Raw genomic sequence first — 20,225 nt, 5'->3', positions numbered from 1 at the left:
GTATTACTGTAAAGAGATAAAAACGGACAAATGACAATGAATAATAATTGAGTTCTTTGACAGCCCAGAACTTACAGACAAAAGAATCTTACATGCAAACACTATTTTATTTTATTTTTAAATAATTCATTCTGACTACAAACAAAATTGGAATATCTATGTTTTTTTGCCTGAAAAATCTAATTTGAGATTCATGTTGTCCTTGAACAATTCCCCTTAAAAATGTTGGATTTAGTTTGCTCTCTAACCCCAGCTACTGAATATTATCAACCAAATTCTCCTCAGTTGCACTTGTACATTTTCATTTAAGTCAGAGGACTGCACTGGTACACATGAAAGAATTTGGCCTTATAGTTTCTAATACCAAACCTGACTGGGCACATTTGTAAAAAAGGAACTCATTTCATTTTAAGTGGCCTTTTCTTAGCTGTTAGATTTTCTGTTGCTGAAATCACTATTTGGAATCAATAACTGTAATTGTGGTCCCACGACTTGCAACTTATTTGCTCACTAAAACTGCTTTTTCTAAGTTGTCTGTTTTAATGTTTTGCATGAAGCCCGATGGTGGTTTCAGAGTACACGTGAAGAGGATTGGGGTTTCTTGTGTTTCATCTTTAGCACAGATCACAAAAGAATGAATCTGCTGCAAAGGAAGTGTCACTATGAATACTATGGAGTTACTGTTAACTTAGAAGGCTTCAATTTCACTTTATGTATGCCTTTTTCAGTTTTTGTATTAAACAAACTGATCTCAAAACAGTTTTAATTTGGTGATTTATTTTGAAGCAAACTAGGGCAAAGATGAAAAAGGCCTGCTTCTACCCTGAAACGCCCTTTATAGTCAGTGCTTGCCTTGGATAAACCAATCCCAGTAACCACTTACAGGTGATGGATGCCCTCCAGCAAAGGGTCTCCTTGTGAAGGCCCTTATCAGGCAAATATGCTCTGGTTCTCAAAGCTGGCAAATGTTTGCTTCGTTGACTTAGGTCTTCCAATGTACTAGTTTCCTTCTTACCACTGTCCTCCAATTAATAATCCCATTTATAATCTTACCTGTGGCACCCAAATTCTTCCCTTTAGCATGTGCTAAATTCTGTATTGTTCTACACCTAGTGCAACTCTCTACTTAAGTAAAGGTATGCATGGGATACACAGTATGTCTTTGACTCTACATGTATGGGATTACAAGAACCTAGGCTGGCATGAGAAGTATGCTGCAAGTTTTTATATTAATACAAACAGACCAAAAAAAACCCCAAACCAAACCAATCAAACCCCAAATCCCCAACAAAATTAACAGAACAAACCAAACCAAACAATGGTAACAGCAATATTGCTAAACATATGTAGTTAATGATGGCTGAGTAAAGAGCACAGTTTCAACTTTGATTCCTTGGAGACTAAAAATGTGTAGTTTTATAATGAGATTCATATAGTAAAATGCCTTTTCAGGTTTGGAAGTAGAAAAATCCAAATAAACATTTGCAGTTCTTTCTTATTATGTTAGTATTTTAACTAATAGTTTCACGGGAAAGAAGCTTTACAAAAAGCAAAACAGGTCTTATTCTGAAACCACAGCAGTTTCAGCAGTTACCCAAGTGGTGCACCCAAACCACACAGAGGACTCACTTCAGCAAAAAAAGATGATGAACAAAATGGTTTACCACAGTAAATGCTGTTAATTTAGTAATGGACTCCACCCATTCTGAGGGCTTATCTAATTTCATACCTCAGGACCAGCTTTAAGTCAAGTGACATGGGTGGCTGTTTAGAGGCAGCACTGGAGTTCAGGGTGAATATTTATTCTCAATAGTTTACTGAGGAAGCATTCATGTAGCATGCTATTATAGAATTTGGCTTATTAATGAAGCAGTGGGATATAGTAGCTACAAATTTACGCAGAAGTGAAGCCCTTAATATTTTCTGTTAGATTTTGTTAGATTCTCCATTTAGGGTCTGAGCCTAACATTCCTCTCAGAAAAACAAAATCAATCAAAAAAAGATATTTATAATAAAGAGTGTGTGATCACGTAATTATAATGATACATACACACATACGGGGGTAGAAAGTTAAGGTTATACATATCACATTAGCTTTAGCACAGCCTGACTGAAGCACTTATATATGCAACTTTAAATGTCCCCAAAGTAGCTTTTTGAATGGGACTCTTTGTAGGGTAGAAAAATTAATAAAGAGTAGAAGGTTCACTATCCAGGATTTCAGACTTCTGCTAGTTTGCAGAAAAATTGACAGTAATGAGTTTAAAATCCATAATCTGGCCAATACTTGAGACAATACCTGGATTCCTGTCTCGTGCAACTCAGATATGCAAGAGGAAACCCCACGCATGCAAGCCTTAGGGACTGCAGAGTTTGTAAAGTGCATCACAGCATAGCTCCTCCTTGGCACCTTACCAACTGTTCAGCACTCTGCTCTAACCCCTTTAGTAAACTTGTCTCTAAGCAAGTAAGTTATCCACCCAGCTCATAGATGTGGAATGCACCTCTCCTTAGCTGTCCACTTTATAAGCTTATAGAAAAAAAAGTACAAATGCACTACACATTTTCAATATATGATCATAACTCAGTAAAACCAAACCTGATTTTCTTCAGAACACAGACATTTCTCTTCAAGAAGGGCTATTTTCTTGCCATATTTCAGACTCTCAGCTGCTTTGGCTATAGAGCTGTTCACAAAATGAAAATATATATAATTTTCCTGCATTCTCCTTGTACTCAAAATTTTTAAATAGTTTTTACTTAAACTTAAATAAAAACCAACCCCACACACCCCTTGGACAGATATTAGAAAAATGTATCTGAAAAGTGAAAATTTCCAAAAGTTATGAACTTTTGAAAAAAGGAGGTTAGAATAGAAATCACTATGCAAGCTTGACTATAAGTTGCTATTGCTGTATTTTTATTTTTGTTATAATGGGGAAAAATGAACAGGTAAATTATCTTCAGAACAAGTTGCTTCATCAATTAGTACTGACATATCACCTTCACTGTAAGAGATTATCATAAACACCAGAATCAAAATGTGAATGGAATTTTTAGTTTATGGCTAGGCCAGCTGCCTCCACCCATGAATCATTTATCCTGCACAACAAGAGATGCCTATATTGTAATCTAACTGTCAAGTCTTCTGGAAGTCATGAAAAAAAGTATGTCTTTCTGTCAGTCACCAACTCTAAAGCTGAGGTTCCTGCTCACAGCCGCAACGGAGGAGGAATTGAGATGACTGGGGACTGCACCACCTTTTTATAACAATGGGTATCCAACTTTCAGAGCCATGAGCAAGCACCCGTGCTACCCCAAACATGCATCCAGAAGGTTCCAATGCTTTGAAACACCAGAGATGCCTTAGCCCATGAGTGGGAATAAGGACAACACCTTTTTTGGTTGACTACCTAATTAAATAAAGCCATTTAATATTCTTCCTGCCTCCCAAAGAAAGCTATCCATCCATGTGGTTTGAATAAACACAAGTAAATACAGTAGTGCCCCGAGTGAAGAGGAACGTAAAATTTTAAAATTGCAATGGATGTTTAGTATTTGCTTTTGTCTTGTTAATCAATTTGCTCAATGTAAATTCTTTATTTCCACTATACTGCATAATTAATAATGAATTGTTTCACACTGAAAACCAGGATTGTCTTCTTAAAGTAATCCGAAGAAATACATAGGCCAAATCTTGTGCCGAGTGATATTGCATTGGATGCAAGTCAGCAAAGAATTTAGCCTAAGTAATAAAAATGTGGTAAGAGTTCAGGAAAGGCTTTTGTATTAAGTGTTCAAGGAGTTAAGGTTTTTATTAAAAATATGGCTAATTTTAAAGAAAATTAGGCTAACGTATCCTCAGGACATATAGCATTCAACCTGGGTTTTCAATATTTTACAAAGAAATTGAACAAAATTTTGTCCAAAAAACAAAGTAGAAATATTCTTGAGCAACACAAAAGGCAATGCTGAATCTAAGATCCTTACCCCTTTGTACACTGAGAGTACTAAATCCAGGATTATTTTTACAGATCTAAAAAGAGTTTCAGAAGACGCCAAATAGTCAAACCATAAAATTTCTTAAATTTAGAGAAGTGACACATTTGAAAAATAGCTATATTTATCATTAACATAAAGGGGGAGAAAGCTGCAAATATAGAAGAGAGCAACCAATATCAGAATGGTCTATATAAACCTGGCATGCATACAGATACATACCAATACATCTCTATCTATTCATTTGTCCAGAATCAACTTGTCTTCACATTTTCTCTCAATATAAATTCACACATGGTAGGTTAAAACTGGGACATCAGTCCCCTAAACCGCCCATAAGAGCCATGTAGCATATGAACTGAACAATAACAGAAATAGCTGATCCTAAGGACTGATTACCCTTCCCAGACCTCCAGGTCGTGGGAGCTCTTCACTGTGGCTTACATAGCCTACTTCAACTAACTTACATGTGGTGAAGCTATGGCAAAGCCACTCCCCCCAATGTTAGGGAAGTATCTTTCCTGCAGATGCTGGAATAATGAACACAATCAGAATTTGGAGTTTGCAGAACAGTCCGATTAAAATATTGTTTAAATTATATTTAAAATAATTGGAATTCTTGACATATTTTTTACAGATTGCAAGGTTCAGATACCATCTGCATTTATCTGCCAGCTCATGAGGTGAGGAAAAGGTCACATAGGGCCTGATCCAGCTCCTACTGAAGTCAATAGGAGACTTTACTGCCTGTATTGGAAGTAGGACAGGCTCTTAATGCTTTGAATTTTAAAGAAATTTAAAAGGGTCTCAGAATCAAACACATTTAATAGGTTTGCTTTGGAACTAATATCCAAATACTTTGGCTAGGTCAATTATTTATTTTATTGTCCATGAAATAATTAATTAATGTAAGCTTTGATTCTGAAAAGGGATGCATTTATGCAGACCTTAATGCTGACACTGAATCCTGTTGAAGTCAATGGAGCTCAGTACAAGTTGATCCCTCTGAAGGACCATGGGCATACTTCTTAACTGAAGGCAGCTCAGTGGGAAGTTCACAGTTTTCTGTCTTCTCAGGATTTCTTGTGATATTTTGACAGCTCAGAAATAATACCAATTATAAGAACAACGTGGGAACGGAATTGAAGTCCTTAACTCAAAGGCAGAGGTGCTAACCACTAACCTCTGAGATGTCAATTTATAAATTCAGTTTCCATAATAGACAAGATTCAGATACAGAATGAAAAAAAAAACCCTAAAATCTTGGCTAATCTCTCTGGATATGGTGCGAATCAATCATTTTAAATTTTACCAAGCATATATAAGATATATAAAGTAAACATGAAATATAATGCATCAACTAGTTCAGGAGAATGGGAATTCCTACTTAAAATTTATTGTAGTATCTAAATTTTTAACATATAATAGCCAAGCAATTTCTATTTAAAATGGAGTTTAACACTTACTCTCTTGAATTCTAAAATATTATGTGATTATTTTTCAGCCATTTGTTTTTTTCTTAGTGTTCCAATAAAACATGGAAGTGTGGCACATTACTGGCAAATATACTACTACTATAGAAGTCAATAGTTAATACATACAAAAACTAGATTAGTCATTGAGACACAAACATTTAATTCAAATTACAAATTTTCAAAGGAGAGAAAACTAAAGAGATCAGAAGTTACTTTTTAAAATTACTATTACAAGCATTTATTTATACTGCATGCTATATCTACAGCCATTTGTAAGTAGATTACATTTTTATTTCAAAATGTTATGATTTTTATATTCTTTCAAGGTCAAAAAGGTCACAACCACTATAAGCAAGCAATAAAAACGTAGAAGAGGTTGAAGGTTACACACTGGTTAGTGGTGAAGATTCTTCCACTAATATCACTGGTTAGCAGTACTGTTAAAACCACAATGTGGAATGCATGGTGCTGCATTTAAAGGAAGTGGGTAAGGGTGGGGTAAATGCAGCAGGTCCCACGATCAAAGCACTAGAGTACTGAATTTTACTTATAACCCAATCACTGACACCCACACAGGAACTTCCTGTACTTTAAAAAAAATCTGTTTCTCTCTTTTTGCAATCAACAACTTTTACCTAGAAACTAGTTAGCGGTGAACTCTGACTGATTTCAATCTGCAGTTCATTGCAGAAAACATGTAATTGTTAATCTGTGAGAACCTGAAGACAGCACATTTTAACTGACAGGTTTCAGTGGATCAGTTTTTTATTCCCTCCTTTATTAATTACAGGTAAATTTTACAGTAACCTATACTACAATGCCTGAAAGTTTAGTAACACTGAGTGCCACAATCAAAGAGCTACTTTCAACAGGAGATTAAAAGATAAAATTAAGTGTATTTGCAAATCTGCAAAGTATATCAATATATTAGATGGATTGTCTAAAAACACTTACAATATAATTCAAATTGCTCATATATGGCACCTCTCACCCAAAATATCAATGTAAGTTACTATCTATTAGCCAACCCTGATTTGCACTGAACAGGCTAAATCTAACTTTGATAGCCCCCTTAAACTAGGTTCAGGGACAGCTCCTCCTTTTACATTTGTAGGATGAAAATAAAACTAAAGAGGACAGTCTAAGAAACAACTCTGGGGAAACAAATTTCAAGAGTTTCTTCTAAAAAGTGGAGAGGGATGAAATTATATGGATTTCAGGAGGTACATGACCAGACTATAGGGCCCACTACACTGTGTGTGTGTTTGCCTGCCCTCTTCAGATGCAACATGAGTGACCACAAACAATGGGCAGTGTACGAGTAGAAGTGCCTGCCAGTACAGTGGCAAGCAGTGAATCTGAAAAAGATTTGGAGGTCATGGTGGACAATCAGCTGAACATGAGCTCCCAGTGTGATGCTGTGGCCAAAAGAGCTAATGTGATCCTGGGATGCATAAACAGCAGAATCTAAAGGAGGAGAAGAAAGGATATTTGACACTGGTGCGACTGCTGCTGAAATATTGTGTCCGGTTGTGGTGCCCACACTTCAAGAAGGATGTTAAATTGGAGAGGGTTCAGAAAAGAGCCACGAGAATGATTAAAGGAGTAGAAAACATATCTTTGTAGCAATAGACTCAAAGAACTCAATCTATTTAGTTTAACAGAGAAGGGTGACTTGATCTACAGTCTGTAAGTATCTACAAGGGGAACAAATATTTAATAATGGGCTTTCAATCTAGCAGAGAAAGGTAAAAACATGATCCAATGGCTGGAAGTTGAAGCTAGACAAATTCAGACTTGAAATAACGCATACATTTTTATTATGTAACAATAAGTATGGTCTGTGTTATACAGCAGGCCATACTAGATTATCACAATGGTCCATTTTGGCTTTGGAATTTATTAATCTAAGTCTCCATTTACATGTACAAATACGGCTTTTTAAAGGTGCATTTCTGGAGGCTCCTTTGAAATCCTTTACCAAAGACAAAGAAGGTCAATGAAAGCCTAGTTACAATGCTCACATACCACAATGACAGAGAGAATTTCAGTGTCAAACCAATTGTGTTTAATGAGATTTAATGGGAAATTAATATCAGGGTCATGATTAAATATAACTGGTTGAATGGAGACTATGGACTCCTTGTAGCAGAAGGTTCACCAGGAGCAAGCCATTGAGGAGGCACATTTCTTTGCTCTGTCAGGTGATTCTCAGCCAGCCAGCACAGATCCAAAGGTGGGTATCAGACCAGGCAAGATAATCAATGTGCTGATTCACTGCCTTTCTAGGGCAGCCGCTACAAGACAGGCTCTAACACTCCTCAGATAGAAATCTGTGGGGAAGGCAGTGGTGATATTGCTGCTGGCTTCTCCTGGGATGAATCATCCTCTTGGTGCTCCTGCCCCCGCAGGCACAGAGTTATGTCAATGTAAATCTTCCCCTGTGCCTGTAGGGGTGAATCTGGCACAAGGCCAATAATTTTGCATAAATCAATTCAGAACAAGTAGAAATCATAGTGTCAGTGTCCTCTAGCTGAGGGCAGCTAGAGACCTTTTATTGTTACTTTACCGTATCCCTTCGTTATTCAGAAAAAATAGATACAAACCACATTAGTACTTTTCAATATTACAATGCTTGTGTGTTTTTCTTATCAACTACATGATAAAGGAAGAGTGTAAACTGACAGTAATAAGACCAAGTTTTAGATTTTTCTGATCTGAACTGATATTTGTTCACCTCTTAGAAAGATCTTTACCACATACTTGTTTTTGAATTAAACGGACTAACGAGCAAGGTAAGAAACAACGGAAGTTCCTCTTCTGTTACTTGTTTTGTGAACAGGATTTCCATCATAACACTCATTTGTATCTCTTGCAAGCATCACAGAACATTACTATGTAATTTCTCATGTTTTAAGAAACCACTGATGATTGCTAGTGTGGAAGGAAGGGAGGAGTGTAACTGTGCATAGTACACCAGGCTCATTAGCTTTCCAAAAGAATAACTTTGTTTCCTCTATAGTTTACTTTAAGAGAGGAACATTGCTCCTGGTAAATTTTCTGTCTCCACATAATAGGAGAAATGCAGATACTTAAGATGCTACTTCTTCAAAAAGCTAAATAAAAGCAATGTTCTCCTGCCTAAATTCAAAATAAATTAAAATTAATGAAATTAAAATAAATGTAGTCTTTTACAGTTGAAAATACAGGCAAAATAGGGCAGTATACTAATTCAACCACCTTCTAAGATAGACTGCAGAAAAACTTCCTTTGGGGAACAGGAGGAGATACAAATCAAGATAACATCCGTAGGGGAGCCAATTCTTTGACTTCCATCCCCTGTCTTGTTGTTAGAATTACACTGTATTAGCTGGAAATAATCATGTTTAGGCAAGAAAGAGATAGAAAGAAGCCACACTAAAAAAATACGAAATATGCCTCATCAGTATTATGTGTTAGTCTCCTTCCATTTTACAGATCTCTTTTAAATTTTGAATTATTTTGTTCAGACCCTTTTTCAGAAAGTAAGGTCAATTAAAATATTCTCTAGTCAATAACAAAAATTTCTATGAAAACTGACAAAAAAAAAAATACAACACTCCACCACCCACAGCATGCTAGATGGCAATGATTACCTCTTGCTGCACAGTGTATTTTCTCTCGCTACTCATCAGTCTCCTGTTGGTCTGTTTTACTGTATATGTAATGCATTATTTCTAATTTAAATTCCTGGAAGGCTCTTAGATACTACAGTGATAGAGACCTATACGTAGACAGATATGGGATCAACTGTTTCAAGCACCTTGCTACAATCACTCAATCCTTTTTTGGTCAGTATTCATCAATACTCAGACCTGCAATGTTCCAAAATGCCTTACCAATTGGAAATCAATTTTTAAAACTATCTATATGATCCTTTTGAGGAGCAAAACCAAAATGGCATCTGAAAACTAGGGTTTGAAGATTTAATGGTGCTATAATGCAGGACCTCATAAAGGTGGCAAAACTTACATTTTACATCTATTTACATATACATCTATTTACTGTACTGTCTGCAAAAAGGTTTCGCTTTGTTAAATAATACCTCCCAAACATTGTTTCAGTCTGGAGATATGGGCATGATTTACAATAAATGAGAACCTGCAGTAACATCTGGGGTACATCCACAAGGGTGCTGCCTCATTTTGAGTGGGGATGTATAGCTTAGCTAACCTGCAGTGACAACCAAATGAGCAATTTTGCTTTGTTAAGTAGAATAGGTCTGAGAACTGCAAAGCAAAAATGTTAGACAAGACTAAAATGTAACATAAGGAAACTGGATGACCCACACGTAAAATGTTTGGGGGTTACTGTGACAGACTGACAATTTCCTGCAATATCCTGAATGAACTTTACTGAATTAAGTCAAATCTTACTGGAGAGGTACAGTAGAAACTCAGAGTTATGAACACCTGCGGAATGGAGGTTGTTCATAACTCTGAAACATTCATAACTCTGAACAAAATATTATGGTGGTTCTTTCAGAAGTTTACAGCTGAACATTGACTTAATACAACTTTTAAAGAAGAAAAATGTTACTTTAAATCTTAATTTAAATGAAATGAGCACAGAAACGGATTCCTTACCTTGTTCAATCTTTTTAAAAAAAACTTTCCCTTTATTTTTTTATGTTTAACACAGCACCGTACTGTATTTGCTTTTCTTTTCCTTTTTGTCTCTGCTGCTGCCTGATTGCGTAATTCCAGTTCCAAATGAGGTGTGTGGTTGATCGGTCAATTAGTAACTCTGAGGTTTTACTGTATATGCATATACCAGTGGTTCTCAACCCATGGCCTACGGGCCACTTGCGGCCCAATCAGCACATAGTTGCAGCCGATGTGACATCCCCAGGGCCAAACAGGTAGTATATATATTGTGTGGATGCTGATCACATAACACATACAGAATTGCATATGTGGCCCACAATGGCTAATAGGTTGAGAACCACTGGCATATACCAATTTAAACTGGATTCTCCAGGGACCAAGAGACAAAGAAAGGATTTTTGGATAAATAGCCTGGTCTTAAACAGGCTCAGGGCATTTCTTCCTGATCCAGTGAATATATAGAACCTCTCATGGAAGGCCCTCCTTAGAGAAATATTGGAAGAACTTGGCCCCTTACGACTGTGTGCTTGCTCTGAGCTGAAGCAGTGATGAACTTGAGATCATAAGTTTCAAGGTGAGGTGTTGAAGGACTGGTCCTACCAGGGTCCATGTTAGAATTGGTGTGATCTCTGGCAAGCTTATTAACATGAGGGTAGGGCCTTTCACTGTTTTTAATAGGTTTTCTCTGTAGTGCTTTTACCTTAAGAATAATACAAGCATGCTTAAAAAAAGCTATGATATCTATAACTGTGGATAATCACATTCTCAACCATCTCCAAAGACAAAGCCAGCCAGTGTGCTTGAGAAGCCTGTTTCTGCAGGGAACCAAACAGTAAAGTCAGGGAACTCTGCAGCCTGGAAATACCATGGTCAGAAGGGAGTGAGACACAGGTCTCCACCCGAGAAAGCACTGGCCGGGGAGCTGGAACCCTGACAGTAGGTGTCCTTGCTGGACCCACTTAAGGGAAATACAGGTTCATTTGCCTGGAACTGTGACAGTTATATAACTATTTAAACCTTATAAAATGCTCATTACCATAGCAAAAAAAGTGTTTCTAGAAATTTTGGATGCTTGGCCCATACATTTGTATGTTACAGAAAATCTGGTGCCAGTGTTTAGAGACTAAACTGGAAGCATGTTTGTGCCAGGATTATGCTTTTTTCTGTGAGCTAATCAAAATTTCACTGTTTAAGTCAACTGAAATATATCAGCTTGATAAAAGTGGACTTGAAACTAACAGCTATGAAATGTCTCCCATTTTTAAACAATTGTACCAGCACCTGAATGGTTTAGAGAATGAAATCTTGGGACAGCAATGACCTCAAGTTGAACAACATACTAAAAGAAGGTTTATATTCTTAGCTCAACCTATATAGTAGATTCATTCATATTCAGGAATCTCTCAAACAGAAACTGACCAATACACTCAGAAATGAACTAATGCAAAAACATGTAGATATGTCTTGCCATTTACTGAAAATGTGATATTTAGTCCCATGTAGTGCAGGGCTGAATCAGCTGCTGGTCTTCTTGGTATCTGGGCGGACTAAGGTCAATAAGATAGAAAATCATAAACTTCTCTTTATCTTGACAAACAGATGGGAAAACTGGGCTACTAAGAAAAAAAATCTACTTACCACTGGGTGGCTTGGGTCGTGGAGGAACATTTTTCTTCGGTGGGAGAGCTGGAGTGTCTGGCTTACTTTTAAAAGGGTCATCTGAGAATCCCATCCCTCCAAAAGAGGAGGTGAAAGGGTCTGAAGCTGTGGCCTACAAGATAAAGGAAGGGTAAACATACGCAGATAGTGAAAATGATCTGTTAACTTTATAGAAAGTAACTGAAAATTATTAACTCCTGATTGAATTAACTCAGAAAAATGATGCGTGAAATTCACAAAAGCATCTTTGTGAATAGGGAGCCTGAGTTCAATTTTCAAAAGCACCTAAGTCCCTTAGGAGCCTAACTCCTAATAATTTGAATTGGTACTTATATACCTTAGTCATTCAGACACTTTTTACAATTTTATCCCTAGTAAAATCCTGACACAAGAGAAAGGAAACTTGGGGAATAATAAGGAGAAAAAAAAGGGAGGCAAAACTGTTTTTTATTCCTATTATCATCTTATCCTTCTGTACAGAAACAGTCACAAATCTGGTATTTGGAGTACTGGATATAGTAAAATGTGCTCTATGTGCCTATTGAAAGTTTCATATATAAAAAAAAGGACTATTGCACAATAACCTCTCTCTCTCTCTCTCACACACACACACACTTGTTCCTAAGGGTTTCACTACACATAGCATTAGTACATGGCAAGCTAGGGTGTAAATCTATAGTGTAATAGCTTGCTGCACACTTTTAGTGTGTGGTAGAAGGCCCCATGGACCCTTCTATTGCACACTAAAAGATCCATAATATCCATCCTGCCAGAACAAGAGATGCAAATCTTGAAGACATACTTCCATTGCTATAATGATCAACACACCTTTCAAGATCAATTGTTCCGACACATGCCTATCACAACATGTGATACCTCATGTAGAGCACTAAATGCCAACAACAACTATGCGGGTGAAACTGGATGATCACTAGGCTCTCAAATGCAGTCACCAAGAAAAATGATAAAAAACAAAGACAACTTTTCACCTGTGGATGAACACTTTTCACAAAGTGATCACTCTATATCTGACCTATATCAGTCTGCATTCTGAAAGGAAACCCGCATTACACTTTCAAAAGATGAGCCTCAGAGCTTAAATTCATTAATCTGCTAGACACTAAAAATCATGGACTGAACAGTGACACAGGATTTATGGCTTATTACAATAACCTGTAACCCACTAACCCCCTCTTTTTGTCCTATGACTGCAGAGGTGTTAACAGGCCACTCTACCTTGAATGGGTCCCTTACAATATGTGCTAATTATTATGCTAAACAATCTATTCCACCTTGCACTTTGCTGTGACCCTTGGACAGGGGTGGGCAAACGTTTTGGCTTGAGGGCCACATCTGTGTATAGAAACTGTATTGGAGGGGAGGGGAAAAAGAGGTGGGGCTGTACGGGGGGAGAGGGGGGAGGAGCAGCTGCCTTGCTCCAGTCAGGGCGCTCCTGAGCCTATGTGGTGGGAGGAAGAGGTGGGGCTGGGAGGTTTAGTGGCTGCTGCCATGCCATGCAGCTTGTTCCGCATCTTTTCCACGGACCACTGGTTGAGCTGGAGGGCCTGATGAAAACTTTAGACGGGCCGTATGCGGCCTGCAGGCCATAGTTTGCCCACCCCTGCCCTAGGAGTACCTTTCCCATGCCTGAAGAAGAGCTATGTGGGTCTCTCTATGCAGAAAATAGACACCCGTGGCTGGGCTATGCCAGCTGACTCGGGCTTCCGTTGCTTGGGCTGTGGGTCTGTTTCACTGCTACGTAAACTTCCGGGACATGGGCTGGAGCACTGGCTCTAGGACCTTGGAGGGTGGGAAGGTCCTAGAGCCCGGGCTCAAGTCTGAGTCCAGAAGTCTACACAGCGATGAAACAGATCCGCACCCAAGCGCAAGTTGGCTGGCATGAGCCAGATGCGGGTTTTTCTTTGCTGTGTAGATCATACCCTAAGTGGCTCAAAAGCTCGTCTCTCTCACCAACATAAGACAGTCCAATAAAAGATATTACCTCACCCACATTGACACCTAATTTAATTATTAAAAAGAAATCCACATCTGTCTTTGCTCCATTATGCTGAGCACTAGCCTGGGTGGATTATAAAGGTTATGTTGCTATCCCTTGCTACATGATATCTAATTTAGGCTCTGATTCTGCAAACACTTACACAATGTAAGTTTACATGTTTGACTAGAGTAATTTAATTAATTGGGACTAATTATGTGTGTAAAGTTATGCATGTGTGAATATCTGCAGGAGCAGGGCCTTAGTTTGTAGAGCAGGGATGTCTTTTTTCAGGCACTTAAGAAATAATTATTATACAAGTTTCTACAGTGACCTTCACTCAAACCACTTTTGTACATACTGTATAATAGAGCCATTTGTTACATGACCTGGTAGTGCAGTGAAACATCACATACTGTCTGAAAACACTCCTAGAGTGTGCAACTTGTCCCCCTCAAACCTCCTCATCCATATAAGTTCACCCGTTTCTATGTTTTTATAAAAGCATCTGGAAAAACATCCCAATACAAGTTTTCAACCAGGCTTTCTTTTTTGGTCTCTGCTAGCCCCTGTAAAGGACCCTCCCAACCAGCTAAAAAATAAATATATAAAAAGTGATGCCACACTGATTTATCCAGTACTATACTGCAGTTTTATCATGTTTTCAAATTTATGTTAAGTTTTGATCCTGAAACAAAAAAGGAATTCTGTAGGATAAAGCACTGGAAGGCTCAAGCTCCTAGGGAGACCTTTCTGCTAACTAAAACCAAGCTTCTACTATTTGTAGAGGCTGCTGCCACCCCGTGGTGGGAAAAAGCTATATAAGCAAAAGAAGAAAGACATTCTGATTTTAAAATCCCTTGAAAATGTATCTTTAAAAGTTTTCTTTTCTTCTCCTATTTATAAATATTCCTCAGTAAATAAAATCTATTTCCTATCCAGTATTTCCTCTACAGTGCACACACATGGATCTCTTGATGATTACCTGTTCTATTCATTCCCTCTGAAGCCCCTGGCATTGGCCACTGTTGGAAGACAGGATATTGGGCTAGATGGATCATTGGTCTGACTCAGTATGGCCATTCTTATTCAACTTGTCATTGTAAGACTGATTGTAAAGGTTGGGTGACTGACATCATTTTAATTCTCCAAAAAGAATCTTGGAAAAAATAATGACGTGGACTTTGTGAACACATATAGAAGAGGGGAAGCCAAGACAGACACAGAGTGTTCAAAACATGATTATGTCCCTTTAAGCATGCCCTAGGGAACAGAGGCAGCAGCACTGTGAGGAGTTTTAAGTGCCTATACCTCAACACACAGGAACGTGGCTTCCTTCCAGAGGCATAGCCAGAACTGATTTTTTGCAGGGCCTGTGGTTGATATGGGTGGGCACAAGCTTTGTATCACAAGCGAAACAGAGGCTGATAAAAACATGGCATGAATTGCTTAAAATCTGATTGGGTGGGCCTGATTTCAAAGTGGGTGGCTCATGGCCCACCCAGCCCCACCCGTAGCTACGCCACTGCTTCCTCCTCCACCTCCATACCCTTTTTAACACCTTACTTTTCTGGCTCTCCAGGGTCAGGGTTGGGGATGCAGATGTGAGCAGTACAGCTGAGGACTCAAGAAAGGTAAGGCTGGGCAGGTGAGAATATAGCTCTACCAATTACTTATGTTAGATTATGACAAATAAAGATAATTACTTTTTTTTTAATTGTCCTACTTCTCTGATATTTGAAAAAGTGTGTGAGAAGTTTGAATTTGTGATGTCTGTTTGTTTTACTACAGGAAGCCCCAAAAAGTTGGACTTTCTAGGGAAATTTCAAAAAAGGTTCACTTTTAAATGTTTCTTCTGACAAAAAGTTAGTAAATTTTTGACCAAATAAATAACAGAGTTGTATTAAAATTTTGAAAGTAAATTCAAATACAGAAAGTGAATGAAGGGATCTGAATCCTGTTTTCCATGCAAATCTTAACGCAACCTTAACTATGGAGCCACCAGGGTGACTCAATAATAATCATTTGGTCACCTAAGTTACACTAGAACACAGGCCCCCCTCCCTATCATTATATCATTAGTAATTATGGTAATTATATCATTAGTCCCTTTCAGAGAGTTTTTCCAACTGTGACTGCAAGATTTTGCTTGTTTCAATATAAAAACAGTGAAGGGATCTGAATATCACCTTTAATACTATTCTCTTCTTCACACCCTTCAAGAATTAAATGAGGAAAAAAAAAAAAAAAGGAAAAATGTTTATAGAGAAGGACTGATGCTTCCTTGGTAACATTTACCTTTGACATCTGGCTAAAATCTGCAAAACCCTCACTGCTACTGAAGGCACCACTTCCAAATGGGTCTAACGTTCCAAAAGGATCTGAAACAAGTATAGAACAAAGCTATATGGTTTTTATTTTGTTTAAAAGAAGACCTAAACTGAGGAAAAATCTACTGTCACTAAAATAGACCACCAGACAAATTAAAAAAGGACACCAGTATAAAGAAGCCCTCATGATACTAGTACCAGCAGTACAAATTAGTTAATAAATTCACAGGAAAGTCATGTTTTTTTCCTTATGATGCAGTCAAACTCATGACAAAGCCTCATTAAGTATGAGTTGACACCTACAACATGATTTTATAAAACATTTGCCATAAAATACTATCAAGTCAGCAATCGTGGCTTTAGTGAACTAAAAGAATGACCAACTCTTTCTCCTTGGGTGAAAAATGTGGCAGTAACAACACATGCACTGTTAACAAGATGAAAAGATATAAGGAGAGAAGCTCAATTAATTGAACTGCTACCTGTCCACTCCATCCTGAACTCTCTTTTGTAGCCAGCAGTTTCTTTTTAATGCTGTTCATTCAGACTTTGTCTGTTACTTAAGGACTTGTTTACATGGGGACATCCAGGAAAATTAATCTGAATTAACTGAAGGTGTGAATTTGAAGCTGATTATTTAAACCTCTGCATGAACACCCTCATTCAGAATTTAAATGGCCTTAATTTGGTTTAATTAAAATAAACCAAATTAAGATTCCTTTAATTCTGAAAGAGGGTGTTCACACAGGGGTTTAATGCCTTTAAATAATCCACTTCAAATTCACACCTTTAATTAATTTGGATTAATTTTTCTAGATGTCCCCATATAGACAAGCCCAAGTCTACTCAGAACACATTCCAACTCTCCCAAAGATTCCTTTCTCAAGCATTGTGTTTCTAAAGGTTAGAAGACAGCATCTCTAAATTCCTGTTTATTTTTAGCATCCTAGTTTTTAAATTCTGTTCCTCAACTGAGTCCGTCACCAATGTGAACAATTTATTAGCTTCTGCAAACTCTTCCATGATCTTGAAAACTTCTAAGTCACCCTGAAGTCTTGTTTACCCATGAAAATCAGTCATGCTCAAATGACACACGTTCTTAACCTAGGTAGGCCCAGACTGCTCACCTTCAGAGCAGAAGGGGAGAATAAGGGGTGGCACATGAAAATTCTCCCCTCATGGAGGATTTCTCCATATTCTACACTGTAGGAAGAGCTGTGCAGTTTTCCTACCTGAGGAGGACCAGGTAGTTTGGTCCTCAGAAGATATGGATGTTGAGAGAGCTGCTAGAAGGACAGAACCTTCTGCATCCAGGACCTCTGCACTAGTTGTATATCTCCCAGCTCCCTGGCATCATAGTTCCATTGCAGTCACATTAACAGGGAGTGCCCTGCCCATAGCTGTCCTCGGAATTCTGCACTTAAAGAGGAATTACCCCAAAAGAGCTAATGTTGCCTCAGGCTGGATAAATTTATCTCCTTTTTCATCACTGCTTGCTTAGAAGAAAGCTTAGGAGCAATACAAAGCATGTGTGTGGAGGATCCCTCGATAGCCTGTAATAAGTATACTGTGATGATGTATCCCATAGACTGCTTTTACTATTCTGAGGCTTGAGGGTGAATCCTGTGCAATCTCCAGTGCCAATGCTAACTCACTGTGGGTACTAAAGCAGAAATATTTTTGGCCTCCCCCAACACATACTAATAATTAATAGGGGGCCTTCGTTGAGCTGCTTGGGGCCATAAGGAATTGCTTAGTCTGCTTATGCCTAGCGCTGGCTCTGGCAATCTTCATTCACATAAACAGATGAATGATAATAATAAGGGAAATTTTAACTGATATATTGTGTGTCAAAAAGACAGCAGAAGTTACCTGTGCATTTTACAGGAAGAAAATACTTCCCTCTTACCTGGGCCTTTTGAAGAGTTACTTGAAGATGTGAAAGGATCGCTACTTTCAAAGGGGTCAAGCTAAATGAGGAGGAAAGAAGAAATAGTATGTGTTAATTATTGGAATGTATTCTGCACTTACCTTCCTGTGTATACCAAAATGTTCCCTACATTATGAAAACTGCCATTCTAGGCCAAATTAATCCCTAGTGTGAATCAGTGGATTTTGAATTTGACCAAACATTATGAAATACTCTTGCTGAATAAATACACACTATTAGTGCATGTAGGTCTTGACAGCAATATAACGTGGGGTTACTGACAACAAAAGCAAGTATCCCATTGAGCAGAACACATTCCAGAGCAGGGGATCTTATATCAGGGGTGGCCAACCTGCGGCTCGCGAGCCGCATGCGGCTCTTTGGTCATACAAATGCGGCTTGCGGCTCGTTGGATGCGGCTCTTTGCTGTTTGTTCTTTGCAGCTCTTTGCTCTTTGAAATTGACAAGCTTTTCTGTGGAGGGTAAGAGAGGAGGGGAAACTGAAAAGGTAAATGTGGCTCTTTGCGGCTCTTCGTCCCTGACTGGTTGGCCACCCCTGTCTTATATGATATAAAATTGGTACTAGTCACCAATACAAAACCCAAGAACATACTTATACAGAAGGCTATTGTCAAAATGATCAGACTTGAGTGCCAAAAGTTAGGCATTTAAATAGAAGTGGCTTAATGTCAGAGCTGCTGAGTACCCACAAATTCTCATTAAATCAACAGTAGCTCATTAAATCAACAGCTCTAAAAATCTGGCTACTTATTGGGGTGTGTATCTTTAGGCACTGAAGTTTGAAAATGTTACCCTATGCTTGTAAATAGAAAGGAATTCTCTGAACCACATTTCCATCAAAAGAATACCATTACTCTGCTATAAAACAAGTACAAAATCTTGACTCTGAACTACTGTTATATACCAGTTATATATACACCATTATAACTATCCTGGTTACAGCAACACAACTTTGCCAAATAACCAAATGATTACCCACCAAGATTACTCATATAAAGTTAGTATTGTATGACTAACATATGAATTATGTTGTGCCACTGAGTAAGTATGTCAGTTAGAGAATGATGGATGTGTGGAAATACTATTCCACACTGATGGTAGTGTGGTACAGGACACAAGTTCCGTAAAATGGAGACAAGACAAAGGAGGTTAATTTAATACCTAGTACAAGAGCTCACAATGAGCTGCTGTCACAGCTGTAAATCATCAGTTCCACTGGAAATGAACAGAACTGCTAGTGGATTTGGTAATCCACACCCAGTATCATGAATGAAATTAGTCACATCACTTATATAGGACATCAAAAGAAAATTCACAGATACCTTGCCTAAAAGACAAAACAGGAGAAAGGTATCTACATAACAATAGAAAAGTTTATTATAGTGCAACATACACAAATTTAAAAATTACCTACCTTTGAGGGCAGCGTGGGTTTTTTTGTGAATGGATCTGAGGTAAATGGATCGCTCTTCACCTGTCTCTTAAAGAAATCCTCAGAGGCAGAACTATGAAATGGGTCACTTTCTTTAAATGGATCCCCTTCAAATGGATCTAGCAAAAGAGTTAAGGGATGTAAATAAAATGTACTGTTTTACAGGTAAAATACTAGAAAATGTGCTATAGGAAACAATCCTGTATTAGCAAGGAGTGGGACCAAATATGCATTTCTTATCTCAAATGTATTTATCAAATTGATAATATTGATATATTCTACTCTAAAAAAAGGAATTATGATTATTTTAAATTCCAATTAAATGGATGTTTGTATGGAGTTTATGAATTATATTTAATAAAATTGTATATACATGATTAAATATTTTCCTCAGCTCATGCGTACACGCACACATGCACATTCTCCAGGCTCCCCAGTTTAAACTGAAAATCTGAAATGTTGGAAGGCCAGCTGTATACTGGGCATATCTATATTTGGCTTCAAATTATATCCTACCCATCTCATCAAAGGAAAAGCTTTTTACCTGTTGAAACAGGTGGTTGTTCTGAAAAAGGATCATTCTGGAATGGATCATCTAGGTAAAATAGAAAAATATCTTGGTTTGTCAACTAGTTAGAGAATGTCTACACTGTCCCACACAGTTCAAACTAAGGTGTGAACAGCAGTGCACACCAAAGTGCTGCACTGTAACGCTCCCATGTAGAAGCTGCAGGAGC

At 37.9% G+C, this 20,225-nt stretch overlaps 1 protein-coding gene across 4 annotated transcripts in view; it reads right to left on the bottom strand.

Moving 5' to 3' along the window:
- EPS15L1 (epidermal growth factor receptor pathway substrate 15 like 1) overlaps positions 1 to 20,225 on the bottom strand; it is a 75,341-nt gene that overhangs the window by 18,194 nt on the left and 36,922 nt on the right. For 2 of the 4 annotated variants that reach the window (XM_067561373.1, XM_067561389.1), the window contains exons 18-22: positions 20,033 to 20,083; positions 19,471 to 19,607; positions 18,015 to 18,075; positions 16,074 to 16,156; positions 11,759 to 11,891 (exon numbers count right to left, since the gene is read on the bottom strand). In XM_067561373.1, coding sequence (XP_067417474.1) covers positions 11,759 to 11,891; positions 16,074 to 16,156; positions 18,015 to 18,075; positions 19,471 to 19,607; positions 20,033 to 20,083 — 465 coding nt within the window. Of the gene's footprint in view, positions 1 to 2,599; positions 2,688 to 10,364; positions 11,668 to 11,758; positions 11,892 to 16,073; positions 16,157 to 18,014; positions 18,076 to 19,470; positions 19,608 to 20,032; positions 20,084 to 20,225 lie in introns of those variants that run through there. The other 2 variants (XR_010922203.1, XM_067561382.1) reach the window with 2 other exon arrangements.

This window comes from Emydura macquarii, unplaced genomic scaffold (genome assembly GCF_026122565.2).
Source record: "Emydura macquarii macquarii isolate MOO-44397 ecotype Brisbane River unplaced genomic scaffold, CSIRO-AGI_Emac_v2 contig_306, whole genome shotgun sequence".
In the NCBI taxonomy this organism is placed as follows: domain Eukaryota; kingdom Metazoa; phylum Chordata; order Testudines; family Chelidae; genus Emydura; species Emydura macquarii.
Note: the sequence above shows the minus strand (reverse complement) of the source record. Positions and strands in the feature narration are given on the sequence as shown.